The following is a 24,987-nucleotide window of genomic DNA, read 5'->3' on the forward strand; positions in this document are numbered from 1 at the left end:
ATCTTAGGCTAAGATTACTATAAACTTAGTGGGACACACCCTGGGGTTTGATCAACCCCGGCGGGGCCTTCCTTGGGAGAGGGTGTCTGGTGGTAATGGCCGAAGCATCCAATGATCCTGGGGTCCACTACACTATGTACCATAAAACTAGGAAATCAAAATAGAGTCTATTGAAAAAAAAGTCCAACCAACTCAGTCAAAATTAAACAAACCAATAATTCAAACAAAATCCTATCAAAAACCAACTCGTATCAAAAGCCATTACAGGCAAAGGGGATAGGTGAAAATACTGGAGAGTAATGATGCCAGCGTTGGCCAGTGCATTGCCTTAGGCTCCCTAGTCAAAACTGCCCAGTCGTTAGACGAAGTGAGGGGAGTCATTGTGATATATCTTCTAATCCTAACCCCCCTATCCCTAACGTATTGTGTGTGATAGAGCGTATAATTTATTGTAAACTGCATATCAGACAGAACAAATTACTGCAATGTCTGAAACCGCATGTAAACTACATTGAAACAAAGTTATTATATAATAACGATATCAACCCCCGCTTCAATTTGCACAGAGTATAACTTTATTAAAAACTGAGTGAATAAGTGGAAAGAGAGACAGTAATGAAGACTTTTATTGCTGTAAAACACACAACAATAAAACAAATTCATAGTTATTGGTTAAGTGTAACTCTGGCTTGTTTTCCAAAAGTGAGAAAATGTTGCATCAAAGAAAATTACAAACATCTAAATATCATTAAAAATCACTTTCACATCAAATACTTAAAACTCTTTATTCTCTTATAGACAAAGATTTATTCTATGTCATTGTATTCGTGGGCTAGGTTTGGGGTTAGTATTTAGTGCATTTGTGTGTAAAATGTCATCTTTATACTTAAAAAACATCAACTGACCAAAGTTTACCCCTAAATTCATTTTTAAACGACATCAATAATCTAAGTTAACAGTCGACAAGCTGTAGGCCAGATGTGATGAGTTGAGTCTAAATTCTCACAAAGACGACAAAAAGAAAAGTAAACTGGAACCCCTCTAACACTGATTCATCTAACTAAACTAAGCCAAACATAATCCAACACATTGATTTATGACATGTCATTTTAACAGCATTTAGTTGAAGAACCACAGTCTGCAGTGACAGGAAAAATAATCTATAATTACACAAACGAAAACCATTGTTTCTGACTCGTTACTTCATGAAATAAAAGTAGTTGTGAGGATTATACTTAATTCATATTCAGTTTTTTGAGGAGAGAGAATCATCAACCTCTGAACCTCTCTTCAGGATAAGATTAATTTACTCATTAATCTCTTTGAGTGATGTGACAGGGTGTAGTATTACAGTGAACTAAAGTGATTTTTATTATCGCACATACTTATTTTTACTGTATAATGTGGTAAAGTGTCACGTTATAAAGGACTTGGTGACCATTGTTCCAGGCATACAGTGCTCTGTCTCGGGGGTTGTAGTCAAGCATGGAAAGGTGACTGTACTTATTAGTCAGGGGAATGTCGATGTACTCGTACGTTGACGAGTTAGTTGAATATGCATAGTACACTTTGGTTCCCCCAGAATAACCATTAGTAACATACAGGGTTCCACATATCATGAAAGCCTCACCAGCACTGCGTTTCGGGTGGTTAGTCGTCCAGCTGCGGATAATCTGCAGAGTATTTGGGTTTAACTGACTCAGGACAATGTTTCCAGCATTCTGATTGGTGGCATAGACGGCCCACAGCCCGCCCTCATCTACCATGAGGTCAATATCCGAGTGCCCCCCCCAAGAATAATGGTACATGTTGTTGTAGCCGGCAAAGTCGAGCTGTCGAGAGCGGCTGATGAGTGACGTCCTGAAGTCAAACTTGATTATGGTATGACTCTGGAACTTGTTGAAGTAAATGGATCCGTTGAAAACCACCTGACCGGTCCCAGACCAGGGATGAGGCAGACGGTGAGAGGTGAAGTTATCAGTCATCATGAAGTCATACATCGACTGATACTCCCTAACAAAGCGGTTGTTATGGTAACCATCCATATACCATACCTGCAGGGGATGAAATCAAATAAATAATTGGAAAATGAAAACCCTACTTTAATATTCAAATATTTATTGATCTGTCAACAGAATTCATTGTTAATTCAATTTCTGAAAGCATAAATGATATGATTTGAATGTGTTTTTTTATTTACCCTGTTGGTTTTAATATTGTGTTATATTGAAAAACAGATGTTTATTCATAATACAAATACAGTCTATCTTTTATTAATTTCTACTCCTGAGAAATGAAACATGTCCTTTACTGTATTGTGTTGTTGTCATTGCTGTGTTGTGATTGTTGTTGTTAGGTTTTCGTTGTGTTGTTGTCATCAATGTTGTAGTGATGTTGTTCCTGTTGTTGTCACTCACTCTGTTGTCTCCAGGAGGAGCCAGTGGGTCAGTCATCCAGGATCCAAACCTGGAGCCTGATGTCTTGATGGTAATTGGCTCAGAGACTCCTGTTAGTTTCCCACAAGCTGAAATAAAACAGATTCTGATGATGATCAATCATGGGTTTTGAACCCTGAGATTTGGACTGCGAGTCTGATGCTCTCTAGTGGATCTGAGGAAAGGTTCACTAGATCAATAATCCTGCTCAGAGCTCTTTAATGGCTAGATCACTATGTCCCAAATAAAAGTAATTGCGGATTTAATAGGGTAACAGGGTTGGTTAAGGTAGGGGATAGGTTGAGGGACACAGGAGATCTTAACACCAGGGGACTGCAGGTGAGAAAATATCCTATAAAATCAAGATCTGTCTGCAATGGTCTTAGCAATGCCTTTTGGTCTTGAGCCTACGACTCAGTTTGAGAGGCTGCTGCTATGGTAGCTGCGCTAACCCCCTGAACAATGTTAACTGTATGAATTTTGGTTTTAGGATTTATGGTGGGAACATCTTAATAGTGCAGAGGAGTCCAGTCAACAAAAGCACTAATTTATCTTTCTACATTAATGGCTGTCCGTAATGGACTTTGCAAAGGCTTAACCAGGATCTGAACTCGGGACCCTGGGGTTGAGGCCCGATGCTTTGCAAATATGGTTAGATAATTTCAATCGAACGGGAGAGATTCCTCAATTTCACTAAGTTCTTTGTTGACCTGTGAAAATATGATTCATAATATAATTCCAAGTTAACAAATAACAAATGTTATATCTAATTATGAAGGTGTAAAAGCTGTCTCCAAGTGCAAAGAAAGGTAAACTGGACTTGGATGAAATCTGTGTCGTTCCTTTATCACATTGTCTGACAGGTAATTCATTTATTTCTAATATTACTGTAGTATTTTTATGATTCAGGAAGACAAACAAATATATAACAAATAGTCTTGAAGGTCTAATTTCAGAAATATTGAATATTAATTGACTTAATGTAAATGGTCAACAGATGTTTACTACATTAATCGGGTTTTTTTCAGAGTCAAACACAGAAACATTCTTTGATCAGACACTGATCTAAATCAATAAACTCATTCAGACAGAGTCCTGACACATATAGAGCAGACTTAGCCTTTTGTTCTCATTTCTTCTGTATTCATGCATGTTGTCTGAAAGTTTCCTGACACCACGGAGTAGTACGTTGGGATATCATGGGGGGGCAGTGTAGCCAATAGTTCAAGAGAGATGATATCAAGACACAAGAAAGAAACAAGAGCATTAACATGATGTAACATCACCTGAGTAAAAAAGAACATTATCACAACCTCGCCCAGAATCAACGTGATAGTTGTAGATCACACACTCTCTACTCTCTGCTGCTCTCTAGTGGATGTATTGTTTAACATCCGTGCCAACATGAGGGATACATGGAAGTTTGTGGAAAGTGATGGTTACATCGTTTGAAAAGTCCCTATCTCTTTTCAGACATAAATAAAGACTACAAATGAGCTTTAAAACTTTGTTGAATCAACAATTTGTCATCTGATTTCTTTTAAAAAATAAAATCAAGTGACAAGTATAAAACCTGAAGGACCTGATTGATGATCAGTTCTACAAATAACTTATTGATCAGTTGCCTTACCCAGTCTCTGCATGCAGGCTCTGAGCCGGTCCTCCAGGTCCATGACTCTGCTCTGCAGCTCCTGATAGTCAAGTCCACTCAGTGTCTCCTGAAGAGACTCCAACTGCTTCGTCACATTTGCTGCCTCATCCTTAAACTGAGCAACCAGCAGAACGTCAGCTTTATACGACTCCAGCACCTGAATCAGAGGACGGAGCTCCTCCATCTTTGACATGATGGACTGAGAAGGGGAGACATAGAGGGGTTGGGTTAAGGATAGCCCTTATCCACAGGGTAGCCCCAACTCCTTTTTTTCAAAGCTCCTTTATTTGCTGTTTTCGAAATTTATTTACAAAATTGGTCACAAGAAATAAAAAAATACAATCAAACAAAAATCTTAGTTTAACTCATAATCTCAAAAACTCAGCTTAACAACACACCACACACTCCTGAATTCTTTAACATCATTAGTGAAAACTGATGATGTTACTTTCAACCCGGCCTTTATCATCCCACCGTGCAGAGCAGGCTTAGCACAAAAGGTCCCAGTGTGAGCTCTGCTCTGAGACAAGTCCCTTAAACGATGGATCCCTGTAGCAGCCAAAACAGGGAGCTACAATTCATTGGCCTCTGCTTGAGGAACAATCTTTACAGAGTCAACAATCTGGGGAGATCACACAGCTTGTATCCTTTTAGGTGCATTGGGAAAAGGGGATTTGTCACACCCAACCTCCCACCTGGCTCAAGAAGGCCTGTGCTGTTGTCCTCTAAACGAGGTCCACAGGTCCAGTTTTGAGCCTCTGATTGAAGTTGAGCCACAAAGCTGCAGCTCAGCTGATAATGTGAACAAGCCCCTGTCCAACTTTGTCTTTTGGCAGGCACAAACATCCTGTGAAAACAGGTGCAGCCCATTCCAGAAAAAGTCCACCACTACCATCTGAATCTATGCCAGCAAACCAGTCGGGCGGTCCACACAAGTCGATACCACAACATGAGTAGAAAACAAACAAGTTTTCTACTCAGCTCTTCGCTAGTCGTTGAGCAGTGTTAATTTCGTTGACGAAAACTATAACGAAATATATTCGATAACGACCCTTTTTCCATGACGAAGACGAGACGAAGACGCAACGAAAACTGATCTTTGAAAATAAAAACTACGACTAACTCTATTTTAACTTTCGTTGACGAGACGTTATAATAATTTGTAAAACATCATCATATCAGGCCGTCATGAGGTATCCGGAGCGGGCGAGTGAGAGTGTGTGTGTGTGCCTGTGTGTGTCCTCCCAGATAGCGCTCCGGTCCGTAGCTCTGCCCCCCGCCCTCGCTCAGAGACACAGTGAGATCAGAGCTCGTTAACGTGAGGCAGCCTCTCTGTGACCGACTGCTTCTTAACTATGGAAACAGTGAAAACACAGAGTTTCTCTGGTCTCAGCTGATCAGAGATCAGCACCTCAGCTTCTTGATCAGAGCAGAAGCTGCAGTTGGCTTGTACCGAGCTGCAGTTGCTGTGTTCGCCTGACCTGCTCTCCCTTTTTGTTTTCACATTTAAAACTAAATATATAATATTTTTAAGCTATTAGGCTGCAGCTATATGTTTTTATAGAAAAGGAGTTTAATGTGGCTATTAAATGTGACTAAAACTAGACTAAAATGTTCTAAGTTTTCGTCGACTAAAACTAGACTAAAACTAAGAAGGATAAAAATGACTAAATGTGACTAAAACTAATTTGCATTTTCGTCAAAAGACTAAGACTAAATCAAAAATAGCTGCCAAAATTAACACTGTCGTTGAGTCGCTTTTCTGCTAGTCTACCTTGGAGGACAGTGAGCCAGTGTTATTGAGGATATATATATCCTTTTGTTTCCCAACAATTACCATGAAAACACCTGACAATCGTTATTGCTTGGACATAGTCTGAATTATTTGCAAGTGGCAGCTTTAATGTCACAGAGATGGGTTTGCAGGGAATCCGTCTTTTCCTTGTCCCACTAATTTAAGTGTTGTTCCTGTTATTTCAAAGTCACTGGACATCACTCTTGTGACTCCGTTTCAAACAAATCGGCATGTTCTGTGTGCTACCAGCTAAACGTCCGATAGCAACTGTACCAATCGGCTTTTGTACGATCCAATCGTCTTTATCTCTCGTCATTATAGTGACTGTGTAACTATAGTGTTTCCAGATGATGAGGGAGGGTCTTCACACTCCTGTTTGTCTGCGGTCGCTATGACTATGAACTACAGCACATCGGGTCCTTTGCTAAAGTCAGTACATAGTAGAGCTACAGACCACCATTTCTTTATTTCCCGAAGGTCCTCCATTTCTTTGGGAGGAGAGTAAGGACGGCTGTCCTGCAGCTCAAAGGTAACTGAGCTGCGTTGCAGGATGCAAAGATTGTTTTTCTTTTGAGAGGGTCGGGGGAAGAGTTTGATGCAGATACCGAGACTCTCTGCTGGAGACCTGACCCACCAAAGAAAAGACAAACTCATCTACTGTGATTAATGAGGTGAAAACACATAAACAACACTTTCCACCACCATCTCACTCCCAGCATGCACTCATACAGAGAGAGAGACGGGTTGTGGCCGCGTGGATTAATGACTGAGATTATGCAAATAACTTTATCGACAAAGTTATTGATCATGTATGATCATTACATGTAATTTAACATTTGATAGTTTGTATGGAGACGGGCTGTGCTGATGATGTCATTAGGCGGCCGGTACCTTGAACTGTCGGGCGGTGTTGATCTCGTGTCCGTCCTCCACTTCCTTGAATTTGTTTTCCAGACCTTTCAGCTCAATTTCCATTTTCTCCACAAACTGAGCGTCTCTGTGAGTTCGCTGCTGCAGCAGCTCGATGGACTGACTCATGTTGTTAACCTGAAACAAATAAGATCAGGTCATCAAATCCACCCACTGTGCCACTGACTAGTAACTATTGCCTACTATCTGCCCACTGCTAAATACTGACTTTGTTTATTTTCTTCTACTAACTACTTTCTATTGATGACTACGTACAAACTACTACTCAATACAAACTACCAACTACTAAACAAGTACTATTAACAATAAACTTACTATTAACTATTAACTACTAACTAGTATATACGAATTACTCTCCACTAACTACTAACTATTGTGTACTAGCTACTAACCCTAGTACTATTAACTGGTAACTACTGAGTATTGTCATCAAGCTATCCTCAACTAACTAATGTAAACTAACTACCAACTGCCATCGACTTACTACTAGCAACTAACTAGTGTCTAATAATACTATCTACTGTCTAAACCTAAGCCTACGTCTACTAGCCACCAACTATGTAATAGTACCTTATCATCTTTACACTACTAAGTACTGTCATCTAACTAACAACTACTAACTACTATCAACTACCCGCTAGCGGCAATTAAATAACCAATATCTACTATTGACTAACTACCAATTACTAAATACTGTCCAGTAACAACTAACTTCAAACATTAACAACTAGCTACCTTCTCAGAACTACTAACTACTTTCTAGTAACTACTACTATCTACTCACAACTAACGATTGTCGACTAACTGCAAACTACTATCAACAATATATACATGTACTTTTATGCACTTATCAGTCCTACTATGAGTATTATCTAGTCCTGGAAACACTCTACACATACTACAAGTACTATAAGAGGTATCAGAAGTTTAAGTAATATTAGTTCTATCTGTAATATCAGAAGTATTAGTGGTATCATTAGTATAAGCAGTATAAGTAACAGAACCTTTTCGAGCAGATGTTGAAGCTGTTTGCTACGAGCATCTCTGGAACAAACGGTCGGCTGCGGAGCGACCACCGTACAAACACATCGGCCGTCCGAGTCCTGTGCCGAGCTGTACACCTGCCAGCCGTCCTCGGGGGCTGAGGGCCCCACCTGTCAGAAGACACACCTGAGACTACTTTCATTTGTCGGATCCCTTCTCCCTGTTTGTCATTCTCAAATAGGGCAATGTTTCCATTGGTCTGAACTGACGCTGCCATGGATGTTATTAATTCGGGCAGTGGGTTAAATGTTGGCACACATAAAAAATAAAAAGAAACGTTTCTCAGACAAGAACGACTTGGCTCCATCTAGGTTAGTTAGACTTTGTTTGCGAACATCACAGCACTATTCTGATTAACAGACACATGGTTATCAAGCGGTAGGTGTTACCTGTGAGCTGCTAATGTTGAAGAAGATTGTAACATTGTGTGTAGCTGGACGTCTAAATGCTAATTGCTCTTTTCCCAGATATATAAATGTTAGCTTAGCCAGTCAACTTGACCTAGCTTGTGTTGATCAAACTTGGCTGTGGTCAAAACAAACACAAACAAGGGTACACACACAAACATTAGTACTTTCAGCAATATTGTTTATCAAAGCGTCTCAGAGCTGTAGCCCGTTCTGGAATATACAGATCCTTCCTCTGCATTATGCCTCTGAGTATTCTTCATGATATACTGTTAGCTGTTAGCTAAGATAATCAGTAATGTATCAAGTTATTCATGCTTAGCAGTAACTTCCTGCTGCTGTTTGAATAAATGCCGGTAACATGTTAAATGTTTATCTTCTAGACTAACTGTTTGTGACTAAATGTGAGAAAAACTAATATTTATTCGGGAATCAACATGTGTTTATTATTGTTATGATTATTATGATTGGAATTGCATAAAGTAAAGAGAATAGAATAAAATAAATATAAAAAATAGAGCATACACAATAGAATACAATGAATAGATTACAATAAAATAAATAAAATAGAATTGTAGAAATAAAAAAGGATTGATTAAAATAATAACAGAATGGTAACAATACAATAGAATGATTAGAACAGTAGAAACATAATAGAATAGAAAAGAACGTTACCATGGTGATGTGTGATGTGATGAGCAGCAGCAACAGTAAAACACTGAGCAGATTTTCTTCAGAATCCATCGTTTCCTAAAACAACAAATTGTTAATTAATCTGCTGATTTACCAGTTTACTAACCTGGTTACTAACCTGCTAACTAACATGGTTACTAACCTGGTTATCTGGTAATGGTTTACGTATCTCTCTCTTCTCCTTCTTCCCCTCGTTCTTCTGATACGACGACAAAAATCACCCAAGTGGAAACAAGATCCTCCAGCTCCCTGTTTGTGTGTGTGTGCGTGTGATGACGTCACTGCTTGGCTGATGAACAGATCTGAGCAGCAGGAAGAGGAGGAGCTGTCTGTGGAGAGAGAGAGACGGAGGGGGTGGGGGGGGCGTGTGTGTGTAAGAAGCCATTTGGCCTCCGGCAGTAAAATGTCGGCTCTTTATCAAATCTTTTTCTGTTCTGAGATAAAACATGGTTTATTTTTTATTTGTTGTTGATGAAGATGAAGATAATGATGAAGATAGTGATAATGATGGTGATGAGGATGGTGATGATGCTGATAATGATAGTAATGATTCTGATGCTGATGATTAAGATGATTCTGATGCTGATTAGATTAGATTAGATTCAACTTTATTGTCATTGCACAGTAGAAGTACTTATACAACAAAATGCAGTTTAGCGTCTAACCAGAAGTGCAAAAAAAGGAGTTACAGTGCATAGTATTGTGCGTATTCTAAAATGGAACATAAATAAATAAGATATGTACAGTAGCAAATATATATTGAATAGTACAGTATTAACAGGTATTGTAGGATATAAGAACTATGAGCAGTAATAAAGGAAATAGTATTAAGAGGTATTGTATGATATAAGAACTTTAAGCAAGATAAATATATAAAAATATATAAATATGAATATACTATAGGCAGGATAATACAGTAGTAAAAAAAGTAACACTGTAGTGCAAGTATTCAAATGTTCAGTGGTAGGAGGAGGGTGTGGGGCCGGGGGGGGCTGCTGCTATCACTGCGGTGCAGAGTTCAGCAGGGTGACAGCTGCAGGGATGAAGCTGTTCCTGAACCTGCTAGTCCGGGAACGGAGGACCCTGTAGCGCCTCCCAGAGGGGAGGAGGGCAAACAGTCTGTGGCTGGGGTGAGAGCTGTCCTTCACGATGCTGCACGCTCTCCTCAGACATCTCTTCCTCTGGACAGCTGCGATGGTGGGGAGTGAGGAAACGATGATGCGTTGGGCAGTTTTCACTCTGCAGTGACTTCCGGTCCGCAGCAGAGCAGCTGCCCTACCACACTGAGATGCAGTTGGTGAGGATGCTCTCGATGGTGCAGCGGTAGAAATTCACCAGAATCTGAGGAGACAGATGAGCCGTCCTCAGTCTCCTCAGGAAGAGGAGACGCTGGTGAGCTTTGACCAGGGTTTAGGTGTTGAGGGTCCAAGAGAGGTCCTCAGAGATGTGGACACCCAGGAACTTGAAGCTGGTGACACGCTCCACCTCCGTCCCGTTGATATGGATGGGGGTGTGTGTGCCGCCTTTCTTCCTGAGGTCCACGATGAGCTCTTTGGTCTTCTTGGTGTTGAGAGCCAGGTTGTTGTCGCTGCACCACGCCACCAGATGCTGGACCTCTTCTCTGTAGGCCGACTCATCGTTGTTGCTGATGAGGCCAATCACCGTAGTATCATCTGCAAACTTGACAAAAGTATTTGAACCATGTACAGGTGTGCAGTCACAGGTGAATAGTGAGTAGAGAACAGGACTTCAGTTAAAGCCTGGATGCCTTGCCACATACGTCTGGGGTCGGAGTTGTTTTTGAAGTGCTCCTCAATCCTTAGCGTGTGGCAGTGCTGGGCCTTCTTGATGCCCCTCTTCAGGTCAGCCCTGGATGAACTGTAGGCCTGAGCATCACCTGATCTGAAAGTGGTGTCTCGTGCCTTCAGCAGTAGACGGACCTCTTTGTTTATCCATGGCTTCTGGTTAGGGAATGTAGTGCTATGTTTGAGGGTGGTGACACTGTTGATGTTGGTGTTGATGAAGTCAAGAACGGAAGAGGCATAAAGAGTCGATGTCAGTGTGGGAGTCCAGTGTGGCCTGAACGGCAAACGCCCTCCAGTCTGTGTGCTCGAACCGGAGCTGGAGTTCAGTGTCTGCTCCCTCTGGCCACACTTTAACTGTCCTCACTGTGGGCTTCACACGTTTGATGAGTGGTGTGTATTTGGAGAGTAGAAACAAGCAGAGGTGGTCCGACCAGCCATGCTGGTGTAAACATGGTCCAAAGTCTTGACTCCTCTCGTTGCACAGGAGACATGTTGTTGGAATTTTGGAGTACAGTCTTCAGGCTGGAGTGGTTGAAGTCACCCGCAGCAATAAAGGCTGCCCCCGGGTGTGAAGTCTGTCGTTTGCTAATGGCAGCATGCAGTTCTTTCATTGCCAGCTTAGCATTAGCATCAGGGGGATGTAGGCTACAGTCACAACAGTAGATGTAAACTCTCTGGGCAGATAGAACGGTCTGCACTTAACCATGAGATATTCCAGGTTAGGAGAGCAGTGACTCTACATGCTGAAAGTGTCCATGCACCAAGCTTTGTTCACATAGATGCACAGTCCCCCACCTCTGGTCTTACCGGAGTCATCAGCTGTTCTCTCCGCCCGGAGGAGGTAGCGCCCCGCTAGCTGATGATGGTGATTAAGATGATGATGAAGAAGATGAAGATGCTGATGATGATGAAGAAGATGATGATGCTTATGATAATGGTTATGAGGATGATGATGAAGAAGATGATGATGCTGATGATGATGAAGAAGATGATGATGCTGATGAAGAGGCTGATGATAATGATGAAGATGATGATGCTGATGAAGAGGCTGATGAAGATGATGAAGATGATGATGATGATGAAGAAGATGATGATGATGCTGATGAAGCGGCTGATGAAGATGATGATGATGATGATGATGGCAGCAAGAGGAACCAGTTTGAATGAAGACAACTGACACCAATTCAGAAGGAACTTTATTTTGAAACCGAAAATACAGGAAGTTGAAAAGATACTTTTCGTGTCTCCATCAAAAAAGAATCAATAACTGATCAATATCTCACTTTAAAATAAAAGTTTAACATTTCACAGAATTAATTAACATGATGGGCTGGGCTAATACAGGCTGTTACATCTGAGGGGCTGGGTTAATGTCAGCAGGTTAACAGGAAGTGTTCAAATGTTTTTAACCAATTTTACAGTGTAACGTGACATCAGTCTGTAGAGCAGAGCTTTACTGTGACATCACAGGGATGTACCACCTGGAGCATAGGGTCACATCACAAATGCACTTATTTTTCATTCCCACAGGAAGAATTATTTTCATCCATTAATTTATAACCATTAAAAAGTAAAATTCTGAAAAATTCTGAAAAATAAAACGTGTCCAAGTTAAATAAAATATTTTAAACACTAACATTAACCCCTGATATCTATTTGTCAGTGAATCTGAAAATAAATGAATAAATCATAGAAACCTGATTCTGATTCTGATCACACATTTAATCACCATGAGAAATAAATAGTTAAATCAGGATTTTAGTAATTTTCTTAAGACGTCAGGAAATGTATCAGTTTCATGTTATTGATTAGCTCACGGATCAATACTGATTGATTTACTAAGTAATCAATTTAACTGATGTTTTTATGGATTAAAACTGAAAACCTAGTCACAGTCAGACTGATCAATAATCACAACAAATAATCAACATCTTTAATAAACTCATTTGTCTTATGTCTGATCTGAGTTTGGGATCAGTCTAATATATCATCAAACCTTCACACCAGTCGAATATGGGCGGATGTGGCTGAGGGGTAGGGCGGTTGCCCTCTAACCAGAAGGTCACAGGAACACTTTACTTGTTGGGGTCTAATATATGATTGTAATTTTTTGTTTTGTTTTGACTAGCATGAGTTGACAATCATCTGTGAGCTGATTGGTCGAAATATCTGAAGCATTAAACTGTCAAATGAAAAGCTGTTACCACACTTCCTCTGAGCTCTTTCCTTTACATCACTTCCTGTGGCGAGATGTCCTCATTGGTCGATTACTGTGCTAGACTAGACGACTACTCTGCACAAAGCCTACAAGATATAGACACACAGGTAGAGAGAGAGACAGGTACGTTAGAGCAGGTAGAGTGAGACAGGAGATTAGTATGCAGACAACTACCCTCCGATTATATCCAACTTTAATAATTTCCCAACCCAATGTTTAACAGATTATCTGACCCCAGTTCAGTCAGTTTCTGTTCAGCAGCCTCTTATCAATGACATTGATTATAGATATGGATCACCAAACAGAACCGTTGGATCAAATCTGCATTGCACAGTGCCTGGTACAAGACACACACCCCCTAGTGGTGAGCAGGTGTGAAGAGTTCTGTGACATGAAGCAGCATCTGAGTTTATCCAGTTTAACACAGACTTTTCTGAGCGTCAGATCTCGAGGAGCTTGGTGGACAAATGATGAGAGAAACCCAAACCCCGTTTCCTGTCACTAATGAACTATCTCAACATTTTGAAAAGCATCAAATTGAGTCCAACAACAATTGTGAATCATACATTTTCACTTTGAAATTCAAATTTTCTCACATGCTTCTTACAAAAGTGTTGAACCTGACATTGACGTTGTTGATATGCCGACATTAAGTGATTCGGCTGATTCTCTAAGCTGCGTGTTTTGTTGTAGAAGAGTTTGTGATGTCACTGAGCCACTTGACAAGTTTAAAGTGTTCTCTCACACAACAGATTTAAAGAACCCTTCGTTTACAGGATTCATCACGTTCATGTCAGCTCTTTCTAAACCACTAGAGGGCATCATTCCTGATTATGAAGACTCAGTAGTGAGTCATCTTGATGAATAAATAGAAAAATGTCTTTGGAAGTATTGCCACCAAGTAGAAATTCAGACAAATTATACATTTCATCCTCTTATCACCAACAATGTGACTGCTGTCATGTCATGTGACTCAGTGAATTCTGATGATGAAGAGAAATCCTAGATATTCATAAAACAGCTCTTCAACAATAAACAGACAGACAGGCTGCTGTAACCACAGCAACCAATGTTTTGACAATCAGAGGTCAGAGGTCACATAGGTCATTAAGGGGGAGGGATCACATTAGGTTGAAATAAGAGAAGTTTTGGGTCGTATACAGGTGGGATGTCATATGCAGAGGTCATTTAAAGGTCATGAAGAGTCAGATGTAGGTCATGGCACCTTTGGCGCTGGTGTCCAGGAAGACTTTGATGTAAGAGGTAGGGACATATCCCTCCTCCTCCAGATTCCTCCGTACTCTGGTCCAGCCATCTCCTTTGTCTTCCTCCACCACAGAGAGTAGTTCTCCCTCCACCATTGAAAGAGTGCCTTCATTCTGACCTGAAGAGGATTCAATAAAATCAGAAGAGAACTTATCACTGATCAATCAATCAGAGCATAAGAGTCTTCATCTGCTGGGTCAGATGACTAACAGTCACCTGACCCCCTCTGTGACACCGGGTTTATTATACAAATATAGTAAAACAATCAAATACCTTGAAACGGGTATAGAGACCTGCAAGTGGCAATGCTGGGTAATGGTTCTTCATCATCAAAGTCTTCATCAAACTCTGAACTACGAGACTTGAAGTGAAGCTCAGCACTGTGGTCCTCAGTGTAACTGCCGTCAGGACTGAGAGACAGACAGGTAGAGATCATCAATAATCATGACAAATTCATAATTATCAATGATTATCAATATTCATCAATAATATTTGATCTTTAATAATTAAAAGTTATCAATGATTAGTGGCGTACCTCTCTCTGCTGGCTGGACTGCGGTTGTCCAGCTTTTTCAAGCTGCTGCTGCCTGGCGGTGTCGCCTGGGAATTTAACCCACAACCTCCACTCTGTCTTCTACTGCTCTGATCAGACAGGCTGCTGTCCACCTCTGACAACCACGCCTACAGTAACATGAACACACGTGTAAATACATATGCTAACGTGTACTTTAATACACATGCTAACATTCTCATTGACCAAGAGCTGATGCTCTGGCCCCACACCCTGCGCGTTGTCTACTTGGTTGAATTGACAGAAACTGCAAAGCTATAATTTTTCCTGTGGACTTTGGCTCCAGCGGTTTTATTCCAACATCCTGCATCAGGCTGCTCACGAATCTGGGGATCTATGGACAAGCCACATGGCTTTCATAGTAATAATAATAATAATTTTATTTATATAGCTCTTATCTAAACAAGGTTACAGAGTGCCTTACAAAATACATGGTCAAAAAATAAATAGAAATAACATTTTGGCTAAAGATAAATCTGACTGGGTTAAGGGTACTACTGGGTTTGTATCAAATACAAATACAATTTGAATGATGATTGATTGATTGACTGGCAACTGGCTTGTATGGCAGCACTATGAAAGTACTATGAAAGTACCATGAAAGTACTAGGAAAGTCATGTGGCCGCTCAGTAGTTCATCACCTCTGTGTCTTTTTAAACCAAACACTGTCACAGACAACAGAGTCAAAGCTGTCCCATTTAACAAGCTACATCAAATGTGGTAGCAAGTTAAAGTAAAATGAAGGTTAGTGCTGCAGGTATTGATTGTTTTCTATCAATTATTCCAATACTTTTGCTTGTGTGAGTTTAGCCGACATCGTGATGTCCCCCCCTCCTCCCATTACAGACAAACAGCTGCAGACTGCCATGCACAGACTACAATTTACAGTCTACTATAACGTAGAAATATATATTTATTACTTGTTTGCAGGGATTTCCCCAAAAGCGTTACTCTCCTCTCACCGATCAACAGAAACTAGCCTCGGAGCTCGAGCCTTCGCACTTTGTTAAGCCTTTACAACATATATCTTATGAGTTCAGCTACGTCAGGATAAAATGTGGGGTTAGGGTTAGATGTGTGTTTGTGTTTGTGTGTGCATTGTGCGTTAATAACCTGATTCCTCTGCAGCTCGTCGTCAAGTCTTTGAAGATTCTGTTTCACTTCTTCAAGTCGAGAATCTAAGCTGCTCAAGTCACCTTGAGGTGTGTGTTCATACACACTTTTCATCTTCATCAGAGCCGTCCTGACACACACACACAGAAAGAGCATCACACAACTGCAATTCACAACCCTCACATACAATAAAACAGAATTAGCTGTGGTTGTTTTCAGTATTTTTCAGACAAAAAGTTAATAAAATCAAGTCTGTTCGACTTTGAGACAACAGAACATTTGCGTCATCAAGCGCCTGTGATAGAAATCTGGTGATACAAGAGGCTGGAAACAACAACGTTATCGACATGTATTTAATAAGGGGCTTTCTGCAGAAAGGAGCAACACACCAAGAGTCCTAAGGATCTCAGAGTGAAGATGAAGAACAGTCAAAAGCACAGATCTTATATAGGAGGACTGGGGTTCGTCCCTCTGAACCAATCCAGACAGGTTCCATGGTGGGGTAAGGAGAGAAATCTAAACACAACAGCTGATTCACATGTGTTCCCTAAGGTGATAAATCCTGAGAAGGTTGTAGCCAATCAACTTTGAGAGTTTCTCCAGGAAAGTAATTTGAGGACTTTCATTCGGGGTTTAGAGCCAATCACAACGTCCTGTTATATCTCAGTGCAGCATTCAATACAATTGACCATCACATTTTATTACAGAGACTAGAGCAGTTCATTAGCATTAAAGGAACCGCCCTAAACTGGTTTAAATCGTATTTATCAGATCGATTCCCAGTCGGGCAAATTATTGATGAGTCATCTGTGCGCACCAAAGTTAACCATGGTGTTCCACAGGGCTCTGTGTTCGGCCCAATTTTATTCTCATTATATATACTTCCACTAGGAAACATTATCAGGACACACTCTGTAAATTTCCACTGTTATGCGGATGACACCCAGTTCTACTTGTCAATAAAACCTGAACAAAGTTATCAATTAACTAAACTTCATGTCTCAAGGACATAAAAACCTGGATGAGCTGTAATGTTCTCTTATTAAACTCATATAAAACTGAGGTTCTGATACTTGACCCTAAACACGTTAGAGACACATGATCAAATGATGAAGCTGCTCGAGACGACATCGTCTTTGCTTCCAATGAAACATCAGGAACTTGGGAGTGATCTTTGATCCTGATTTGTCCTTTGATTCTCATTTAAAACTAATTTCTAGGACGGCCTTCTTCCACTTGCGTTATATCTCAAAAATCTGTCATGTCCTTTCTCAAAAAGACGCAGAAGAACGAGTCCAGGTCATTGTTCCATCCAGATGTGATTATTCTAATTCCTTATTATCAGGCTCCAGCAGGAAGTCGTTAAGACTCTGCAGTTTGTCCTAAATGCTGCAGCACGTGTCCTGAAGACAACCAGGACAGACACCACATGTCTCCTGTGTGTCACACCGCGGTGAGATCATGTCTTGTTTTTTGTCTCGTCATTTCCGGTTTTATTTTGAAAAGGTAACTCTCCTCCCGTTTCAGGTCACTTGCCCTTCCTCATGTGTCACCGGTCTGATCGTCTCCCCTGATTACTGATTGTGTCCACCTGTTCCCTTTTCCCCCCATGTGTTCATATAGTCTGTGTCTCCCTTTGTCTTGTGCCAGTGTGTCGTCTTTTGTCGTCATTCAAGCCCAAGCCTAGTTACCAAGAACCATAGTTCACGTTTTGCTTAGCCTCGTGCTTATAGTTTTCCTCAGTAGAGTGATTATTCTTTGTAGCTTTTTTTTAGTTTCGGTGTTTAGTCTTAGTTAGGTTTTTTTTTAAATGAAGCCTGGTTTTTCCTCCCTTTGGAGCGCTTTGTTTTTTTGTACCATAGCTTACTCTGTTTGGAGGATTAAATAAACTTTCTCCGAACACATCTGCTCTGCGTCTGCGTCCTGTCCTTCGCCCAGCCTGACACTGTGTGAGCTTCACTTCCCTGACTTCCTGCTACATTTAGAATTTCCAATCCTTCTCCTCACCTACATCAATAATATGGCTCACATGTGTCTCTCTAACAGAGGATGTCTCACCTTGTTAAAGCCCTATGCAACAAACTGTGATTTGTGAATATGGGCTATATAAATACACAACTTGGTGTGAATGAAATAGTTTCAAGCTCAATTTGAATCGGGCTTGTGAATACTTGATAACGCCACAGGAACAGTATGGAGGCGTGTTGTGTTTCTGTTGTTTTATTACATTTGAATGACTGGTCAATTGTATTTGAATCTGCTCTAACACAGTTAACCCCTGAGAAGTGTTTGGTGGACTCAAACACTTCATCCCCCCCTTGCTGATGAGATAATGAGGGACTTTAGATTTTTGGTGAACTATCCCTTTAAGAGTGTCCTCAGACATCATGTTCATCAGAATGAGGACGACCTGAACACAAAGTGCCTCCGACCACTGGGTGTCACTGGTGTGTGTTACCTCTGCTCTCTCTCGTTCTGTATCTCTTCGTTGATGTTGTTGATTTTGGTCTGAAGTTTTTTCCTTCTTTGTTCAGGAGAAAGGTGACTACAGTCTGCAGGACTTGAGCCCTGAAACAACACAGTCAACAAAATGTAACACAAAAGCACACACACACACACACGGGTGTAAAAATCATGTGGTAACACACCTGAGACAGGTGAGGTACTGACCAGTTTGAGAGACAGCTGTCCACAAGGAGCAAGAAGGAAAAAAGACAACATTAAAACAAACAAATATGTGTGTGTGTGACTGTGTGTGAGGACCATTTTAAGCATAGACCTACAGAGTGAGGACATTTTAACTGGTCCTTCACTTTTTCAATGAGCTTAGTCAGAATTAGGGTTAGGTGGTTAGGGTTAGTGGGGGTTACAGTACATTATATTTATCTGACGCTTTTATCCAAAGCGACTCACAATAGGTGCATCAACCATGAGGGAACAAACCCAGAACAACAAAACATTACATAAGCTTCAAAAAGACAAACTACAAGTGCAACTACACAGAATTGATTTTGTAGGGCTAGGGACAGCAGTATGTCAATGAGCGTCCTCTCTAAGATAGAAGTACAAACGTGTGGTCGTACCCCTCTCTTCAGGCTGCGCAGACACTGCTTCCTGGTTCTTGAACCAGAGGTCATGAGGTCATTCAGTCGCTGTGCGATTGGGTCTCGTGAGGCAGGGGGTGGAGACTGTGGACAGTTACCCACGTCACCAGGTGAAGGTGAGGTTGGGGGTGGAGGGGGGGGCTGCCGGGGGGAGGAGAGGAGGGTCAACAACTGGAGAGAGAGCGAAAGAGAGATTAAGAGACAGACAGGTAAGGGGGAAAGGTATGTCTGTTTTATATACAACTTCACCAATGATGAAGAAAATAATGCAGATTGATGACGTTAAGATGTCGTTTGCATACTTTGTTCTTTCGTAAGAAGGGCCACAACTTCCTGCCATGTCTCCGGCCCTCAGTCCGGTTGTCAAGGTAACTGGATTCAGAGATGCTCCTCCTCATGGTGGCGCTGTAATCCTCAAACTCGACATCACCTGGAGGGTCGAACCCCGATTTGTACACTTCCACCACTTGGCGGGTGTCCTGCACGCACACACACACACACACAAACACACACACAGATGTGATCTCTGACCTTTCATCATCTTCTTCAGTGGCTGTATAACTCTGTTGTTATGAAGATGGTTTGGTTATCATAGGAACCTGATTTCTTTCACAACCAGAACCAGAACCTGAGACCGAACAAGCCGAACACTGAACCACACATTCAGAGCCAGTTCCTGATCTGGAACCAGTGATATGTGTTTCACAGCCAAAGTACTAAAGTAGCATCCACCTGTTGAAAGAGCGGGGGGGGGGGGGGGGGGGGGGGGGGGGGGACTGTGACCGATAACATCAAGCATGACTTCTTACCACTCTTTGTGTACGGGTCAGAGTGAGGACATTCTGGCTGTCCTCACTTTCTGACCCACTATGAAGGGACTGTTTGAGGGGTAAGATTTGGTTTTAGACTTAGGGTAGAATTAGGGGACACTTAGGAGCACGGACAACAATGTTACGTAATATCTACTGTACGTCGTTTTTATTCATGGTTGTATAACGGCCTACGAAGATATCCTTATAAATGGGTTATCGGAAGGGTAGGGTTAGAATGAGGTTTAGATTAGGGTTAGAGTTAGGCATTTAAAATATATAAAAAATCTGGCACATAGACGTGACAGGTACAGTGACGTCATGACGTGGTGTACGTAGAGCTCTGCGAGGGCGTTCCCATGTGTCCGTCTCCGTCAAAACGAAGTTGCATATATCAGCCTTGAGAACGAGCAGAACAACCTGCAGGGACTCGGGTCACGTTTTGTTCCCCTGCAGAACCCTGAGTTTCCATATTCAATCATATTAGAAATACATGGCGTGTGATAAAACTATTGACAAAAGTCCCAGTTGATTAAAAAACGTCAGTCTCAACACATCCCACCGAACACTCACCATCCTGGGCTGGATGCTCTCAGCAGCGTCCATCATGGCGTCCAAACAGCCACTGACCACAGGAAGAACTTTCCTTTCAGCTTCTGCTGACGAACGCATCGATTCACAGATTCTCTCGATCCGTCGCTCCTCCATGTCCTGGACACGCTACCAACACGGAACAGAACACATGTTGAAAAACTGTGCCCTATGACCGCCCTCAAGATATCCATGGTACTGGTACCACTGTGTGGAACTATTGGTTTACCTGGTATATGACTGGTACCAGTGTGTGGTAGTGCTGGTGCTGGTCCTGGTTAAACTGGTTTAAACTGGTCAGGTAGTCTTTCCTGGACTCTTCAGCTGCTTGTTGTTTATGTTGAGCCGTTGTGACGAGCCTGAAACCAGCAGAAAACTAGAATCACCGTCCTGGTGTATTTCACCTGGTCTATGTGACCTTTGACCTTTGTTTAACATGGTAACCTTCATGCTTCTCAATGATTTACAAGAATCGAGAAAACTCACCTTGAGTGAACAACGCTGAGAGAGACAGACAGATACAGAGAGAGGGAGACAGACAGAGAGAGAGAGAGGGAGACAGACAGAGAGAGAGAGAGGGAGACAGAGAGATAGAGAGACAGAGGGAGAGAGACAGAGAGAAAGAGAGAGAGAGAGAGCGGCAGAGAGGGAGAGAGAGAGAGAGAGAGAGAGACAGACAGACAGACAGAGAGACAGAGGGAGAGAGAGAGACAGAGAGAAAGAGAGAGAGAGAGAGAGACAGAGAGGGAGAGAGAGAGAGAGAGAGACAGCTCAATTTAGTTGAGTTTCATCTGTAATGTTGGATCATACAATACATGTATTGATTGGTCAGCATTAATTAGAACAAACCTTCTGTCAGTCATGCTTTGATATTTATATAAAATGGTAGAAACCTTTTCTCCGTCCGTCTTGTTGTCGAGGTCGATTCGGTCGGAGACCTGTTGAGCTCGTTCCGCCTCTTTACAGTCACGCTCAAACCGACGTTTACTCTGATCAACAAGTAAACAACAATGAAACCATCATTAGTGTTTCTGTCGTTACTTCTGAATCTGAAGAGAGAATACAACAATGTTACTTGTTTCTTCTGAATAAAAATTAAAGGTTTCAGCTTTGGGTTTTGTACAGTTTTAAACAAGTGGGCGGGTTCATAAAGGTCAGGTATATGAGGGGTCAGAGGTCACTCACAGACTCCAACTGTTTCCATGAGCTCTCAATGTGCTGTTGGGCACGGCGGCCATCTTGGAAATGCTGCAAGAGGATACGAACCATTAAGAAACTGGTGACGTTTGTACTTCCTGTTTGACAACCAATAACAAGCCAGAGATCCACTGACCACCAAAGCAAAAGTCTCATACATGTTACATAACCTTATAATATATTGTCAGTTTTATCTTGTTATAATTATTGAATGCCTATAATGAACATATGAATATATAATGAACCATTTATTGTTAACCTGTCAACATGTTGTTTACTCACTGTTTTCCTCTCAGTCTTCAGCTCGTGAGTGAATCGTGTCAAATCACAGACGATCTGTGAGTTCAGGTTTTCAGCAAGTTCCTCTCTCTGTACTGCGACTTCACTCAACTGATGGAGAGTCGCAGCGAACGCCAAACACCAGGTGTACCTGTAACAGCCATCACACACCAGGTGTACCTGTAACAACACTGTGTGTTTGTGTGTGTGTGTGTGTGTGTGTGTGTGTGTATGTCTGACCTGCTCTCATCTCCTCTGCTTCTCTTAGGGTGATACTTCTTGGACAGACTCCTGCAGACAGACAGACAAAGAGAGAGAGACACCGGTTAGGATGGATGATGGCTAAGTTCACTTTTGTGTGAGGACACACAAAAGCCCCCCAGGTGAACTCAGATGACCCTCATTGACCTCATGTGACCCTCATGTGACCCCAGGTGACCTCAGATGACGCAGTTACCTGATTTGTTTAGCGTAGCTTAGCTCGATCTCAGCTCTCTCTTTAACAAACTTGGTGTATTTCTCCAGAAAGTCGATTCCCCAGCTTGTGTGTTTTTCCAGATTATCGAACTGATCCTGAGACAAATCAGAAATCAAATCAATAAATATCAAAAATAATAACAATAATAAAAAGAATCATTATAATTATAATTGTTGTGATTATTTCAATAATAAAATTCATGATAAAGATAATCACAATAATATTAATAAGAACAATAATAAGCATCACAATAATAAAAACATTTATATAATCACAATATTAATAATGTCACAATAATAACAATATGTATTTTGATCACGGTCGGTCCCGGGTCTCGTGCTGCAGCAGCATCATGGAGGACGCAGTGCGCGAGCGGCTGACGTCACTGATCGTGTTGCTATGGCAGAGCGGAGAGAGGCACGAGGGCCTCGCGGCTCTCAACCGGCAGATAACGGGACCGGAGGTCCGGTGGTGTGCACGTGCAGCAGGTGGACAGGTGTACGTACCCACAGCTCGGTTCCCCACGAGCTGCTCATCTCTCCGCTGCGCGCGCTGCTCTGCCTCCCGGTACCGACTCACCGCGAGCTGCTGCTGTCCGCCGCGCGCATCCTCCTACACACACCGAGACTGACCTGTCTGTCTGCCGCCTCCTGTCTGTCTGACTCTGCAGCAGCACAACGCAGAGGACGCGGTCACGCGCGGCACGTCCCCCCAGAGGTTCCTTTGTCATCAGTCAGAAGATGCTGTGAGCATGTGTGTGTGTGTGTGTGTGTGTGTGTGTGTGTGGTTACTGCGCATGCTCATTATCAGCCCCGCCCTGCTGTGACACACACAAACACACACAAACACACACACAGATTCTACCAAAAAATGTAGCAATCGTGTTTCTCTCTCTCTCTCGCTCTCTCTCTCTCTCACTCTCACTCGGTCTCTCTCTCTCTCTCTCACTCTCTCTCTCCCTCTCACTCGGTCTCTCTTTCTCTCTCTCTCACTCTCTCTCTCTCTCTCTCTCACTCTCACTCTCACTCTCCCTCTCACTCGGTCTCTCTCTCTCTCTCTCTCACTCTCTCTCTCACTCTCACTCTCCCTCTCACTCGGTCTCTCTCTCTATCTCTCTCACTCTCTCTCTGTCTCCCTGTCTCCCTCCCTCTCTCTCTCCGTCTCTCTCAATCCGTCTCTCTCACTCCATCTCTCTCTCTCTCTCTCACTCCATCTCTCTCTCTCTCTCTCACTCCGTCTCTCACTCTCTCTCTCACTCCATCTCTCTCTCTCTCTCTCACTCCATCTCTCTCTCTCTCTCTCACTCCGTCTCTCTCTCTCTCTCTCTCTCTCACTCGGTCTCTCTCTCTCTCTCTCACTCTCTCTCTCACTCTCACTCTCCCTCTCACTCTGTCTCTCTCTCTATCTCTCTCACTCTCTCTCTGTCTCCCTGTCTCCCTCCCTCTCTCTCTCCGTCTCTCTCAATCCGTCTCTCTCACTCCGTCTCTCTCTCTCACTCACTCCATCTCTCTCTCTCACTCCATCTCTCTCTCTCTCTCACTCCATCTCTCTCTCTCTCTCACTCTGTCTCTCTCTCTCTCTCTCTCTCTCTCTCACTCCGTCTCTCTCTCTCTCTCTCTCACTCCATCTCTCTCTCTCACTCCATCTCTCTCTCTCTCTCACTCCGTCTCTCTCTCTCTCACTCACTCCATCTCTCTCTCTCTCTCTCTCTCTCACTCTCTCTCTCTCTCTCTCTCTAACACGCCGACACGGCATCAAACTGTGTCTGGCTGTGGACTGCTCGGTGGAGGAGGTCAGTCTGGCTGTGGGTGAGGTTGTGGGGTCTCACGTATGAACAGTGCTGTGGTGGTGTTTGTAGAGAACATAGAAGAAGCTAACCAGCTACTGGAGAGGGGAGTGGTGGTTCAGGGCTCCTTCACACCTGTGTTGTCCCTGGCAAATCCGGTCAGGAAGGTCCTAATTTCTAATGTCCCCCCATTCCTGAAGAATGACTTATTGGAGAAGGAACTGGCCAGACATGGACAATTAATGTCCCCCATAAAAATGATCCCCATTTACAGTAGATCTCCACATCTAAAACATGTCGTGTCTTTTAGGAGACACGTGTTTATGGTTCTCAAGAAAAGTGAGGAAGAGTTGAACCTGGTGTTTAGTGTTAAAGTTGATTATAACTACACGGCGCACGTTACTTCAGGGAACATGAAATGTTTTGGCTGTGGGAGGGAGGGACACCTGATCCGCTTGTGCCCGGACAGAGCCGGGGGGGGCCAGTCGGCTGCCTCTGCATCGGGGCCTCCGCCTGCCTCGGCCGGGGGTGGTTCCTCTGCTCCTGCATCGGGGCCTCCGCCTGCCTTGGCCGGTGGTGGTTCCTCTGCTCCTGCATCGGGGCCTCCGCCTGCCTTGGCCGGGGGTGGTTCCTCTGCTCCTGCATCGGGACCTCCGCCTGCCTCGGCCGGGGGTGGTTCCTCTGCTCCTGCATCGGGGCCTCCGCCTGCCTTGGCCGGGGATGGTTCCTCTGCTCCTGCATCGGGGCCCCCGCCTGTCTCGGGTGGTGCTAGGGTCACTGTCCCGATGGAGCCACGGGGGGACACACCAGGTTC

General features: G+C 42.7%; 2 protein-coding genes across 2 annotated transcripts; both read right to left on the minus strand.

Moving 5' to 3' along the window:
• Positions 1 to 584: 584 nt before the first annotated feature.
• LOC133950862 (noelin-like) lies at positions 585 to 9,232 on the minus strand. The gene is made up of 7 exons (XM_062385016.1): positions 9,098 to 9,232; positions 8,938 to 9,012; positions 7,816 to 7,965; positions 6,773 to 6,928; positions 4,066 to 4,285; positions 2,418 to 2,524; positions 585 to 2,054 (listed from the first exon to the last, which is right to left on the minus strand). The coding sequence occupies exons 2-7, from the start codon at positions 9,004 to 9,006 to the stop codon at positions 1,392 to 1,394; spliced, it is 1,365 nt and encodes a 454-aa protein (XP_062241000.1). The 5' UTR covers positions 9,007 to 9,012; positions 9,098 to 9,232; the 3' UTR covers positions 585 to 1,391.
• Positions 9,233 to 11,961: 2,729 nt separating this feature from the next.
• On the minus strand, positions 11,962 to 23,167 carry LOC133932854 (formin-binding protein 1-like). Its single transcript, XM_062379732.1, is given in 18 exon segments — positions 11,962 to 13,064; positions 14,204 to 14,362; positions 14,518 to 14,654; positions 14,780 to 14,925; positions 15,930 to 16,059; positions 18,388 to 18,497; positions 18,600 to 18,614; positions 19,013 to 19,204; positions 19,336 to 19,512; positions 20,416 to 20,562; positions 20,663 to 20,823; positions 20,916 to 20,934; positions 21,327 to 21,422; positions 21,619 to 21,681; positions 21,913 to 22,060; positions 22,150 to 22,200; positions 22,367 to 22,482; positions 22,894 to 23,167. Coding segments are annotated over 18 exon segments (1,926 nt in total). The 5' UTR covers positions 22,924 to 23,167; the 3' UTR covers positions 11,962 to 13,035.
• Positions 23,168 to 24,987: the final 1,820 nt, after the last annotated feature.

The sequence above is a fragment of the Platichthys flesus genome, chromosome 3, assembly GCF_949316205.1.
Source record: "Platichthys flesus chromosome 3, fPlaFle2.1, whole genome shotgun sequence".
Classification (NCBI taxonomy): domain Eukaryota; kingdom Metazoa; phylum Chordata; class Actinopteri; order Pleuronectiformes; family Pleuronectidae; genus Platichthys; species Platichthys flesus.

Excerpts from the sequence above, each read along its gene's own strand:
- LOC133950862 (XM_062385016.1), bottom strand. The coding sequence starts at position 9,006 with ATGGATTCTGAAGAAAATCTGCTCAGTGTTTTACTGTTGCTGCTGCTC. Across the intron at positions 6,929-7,815 it reads TTCAACATCTGCTCGAAAAG|GTTAACAACATGAGTCAGTC; the intron begins GTTCTGTTACTT and ends TATTTGTTTCAG. Across the intron at positions 4,286-6,772 it reads ACACCGCCCGACAGTTCAAG|TCCATCATGTCAAAGATGGA; the intron begins GTACCGGCCGCC and ends TCCCCTTCTCAG.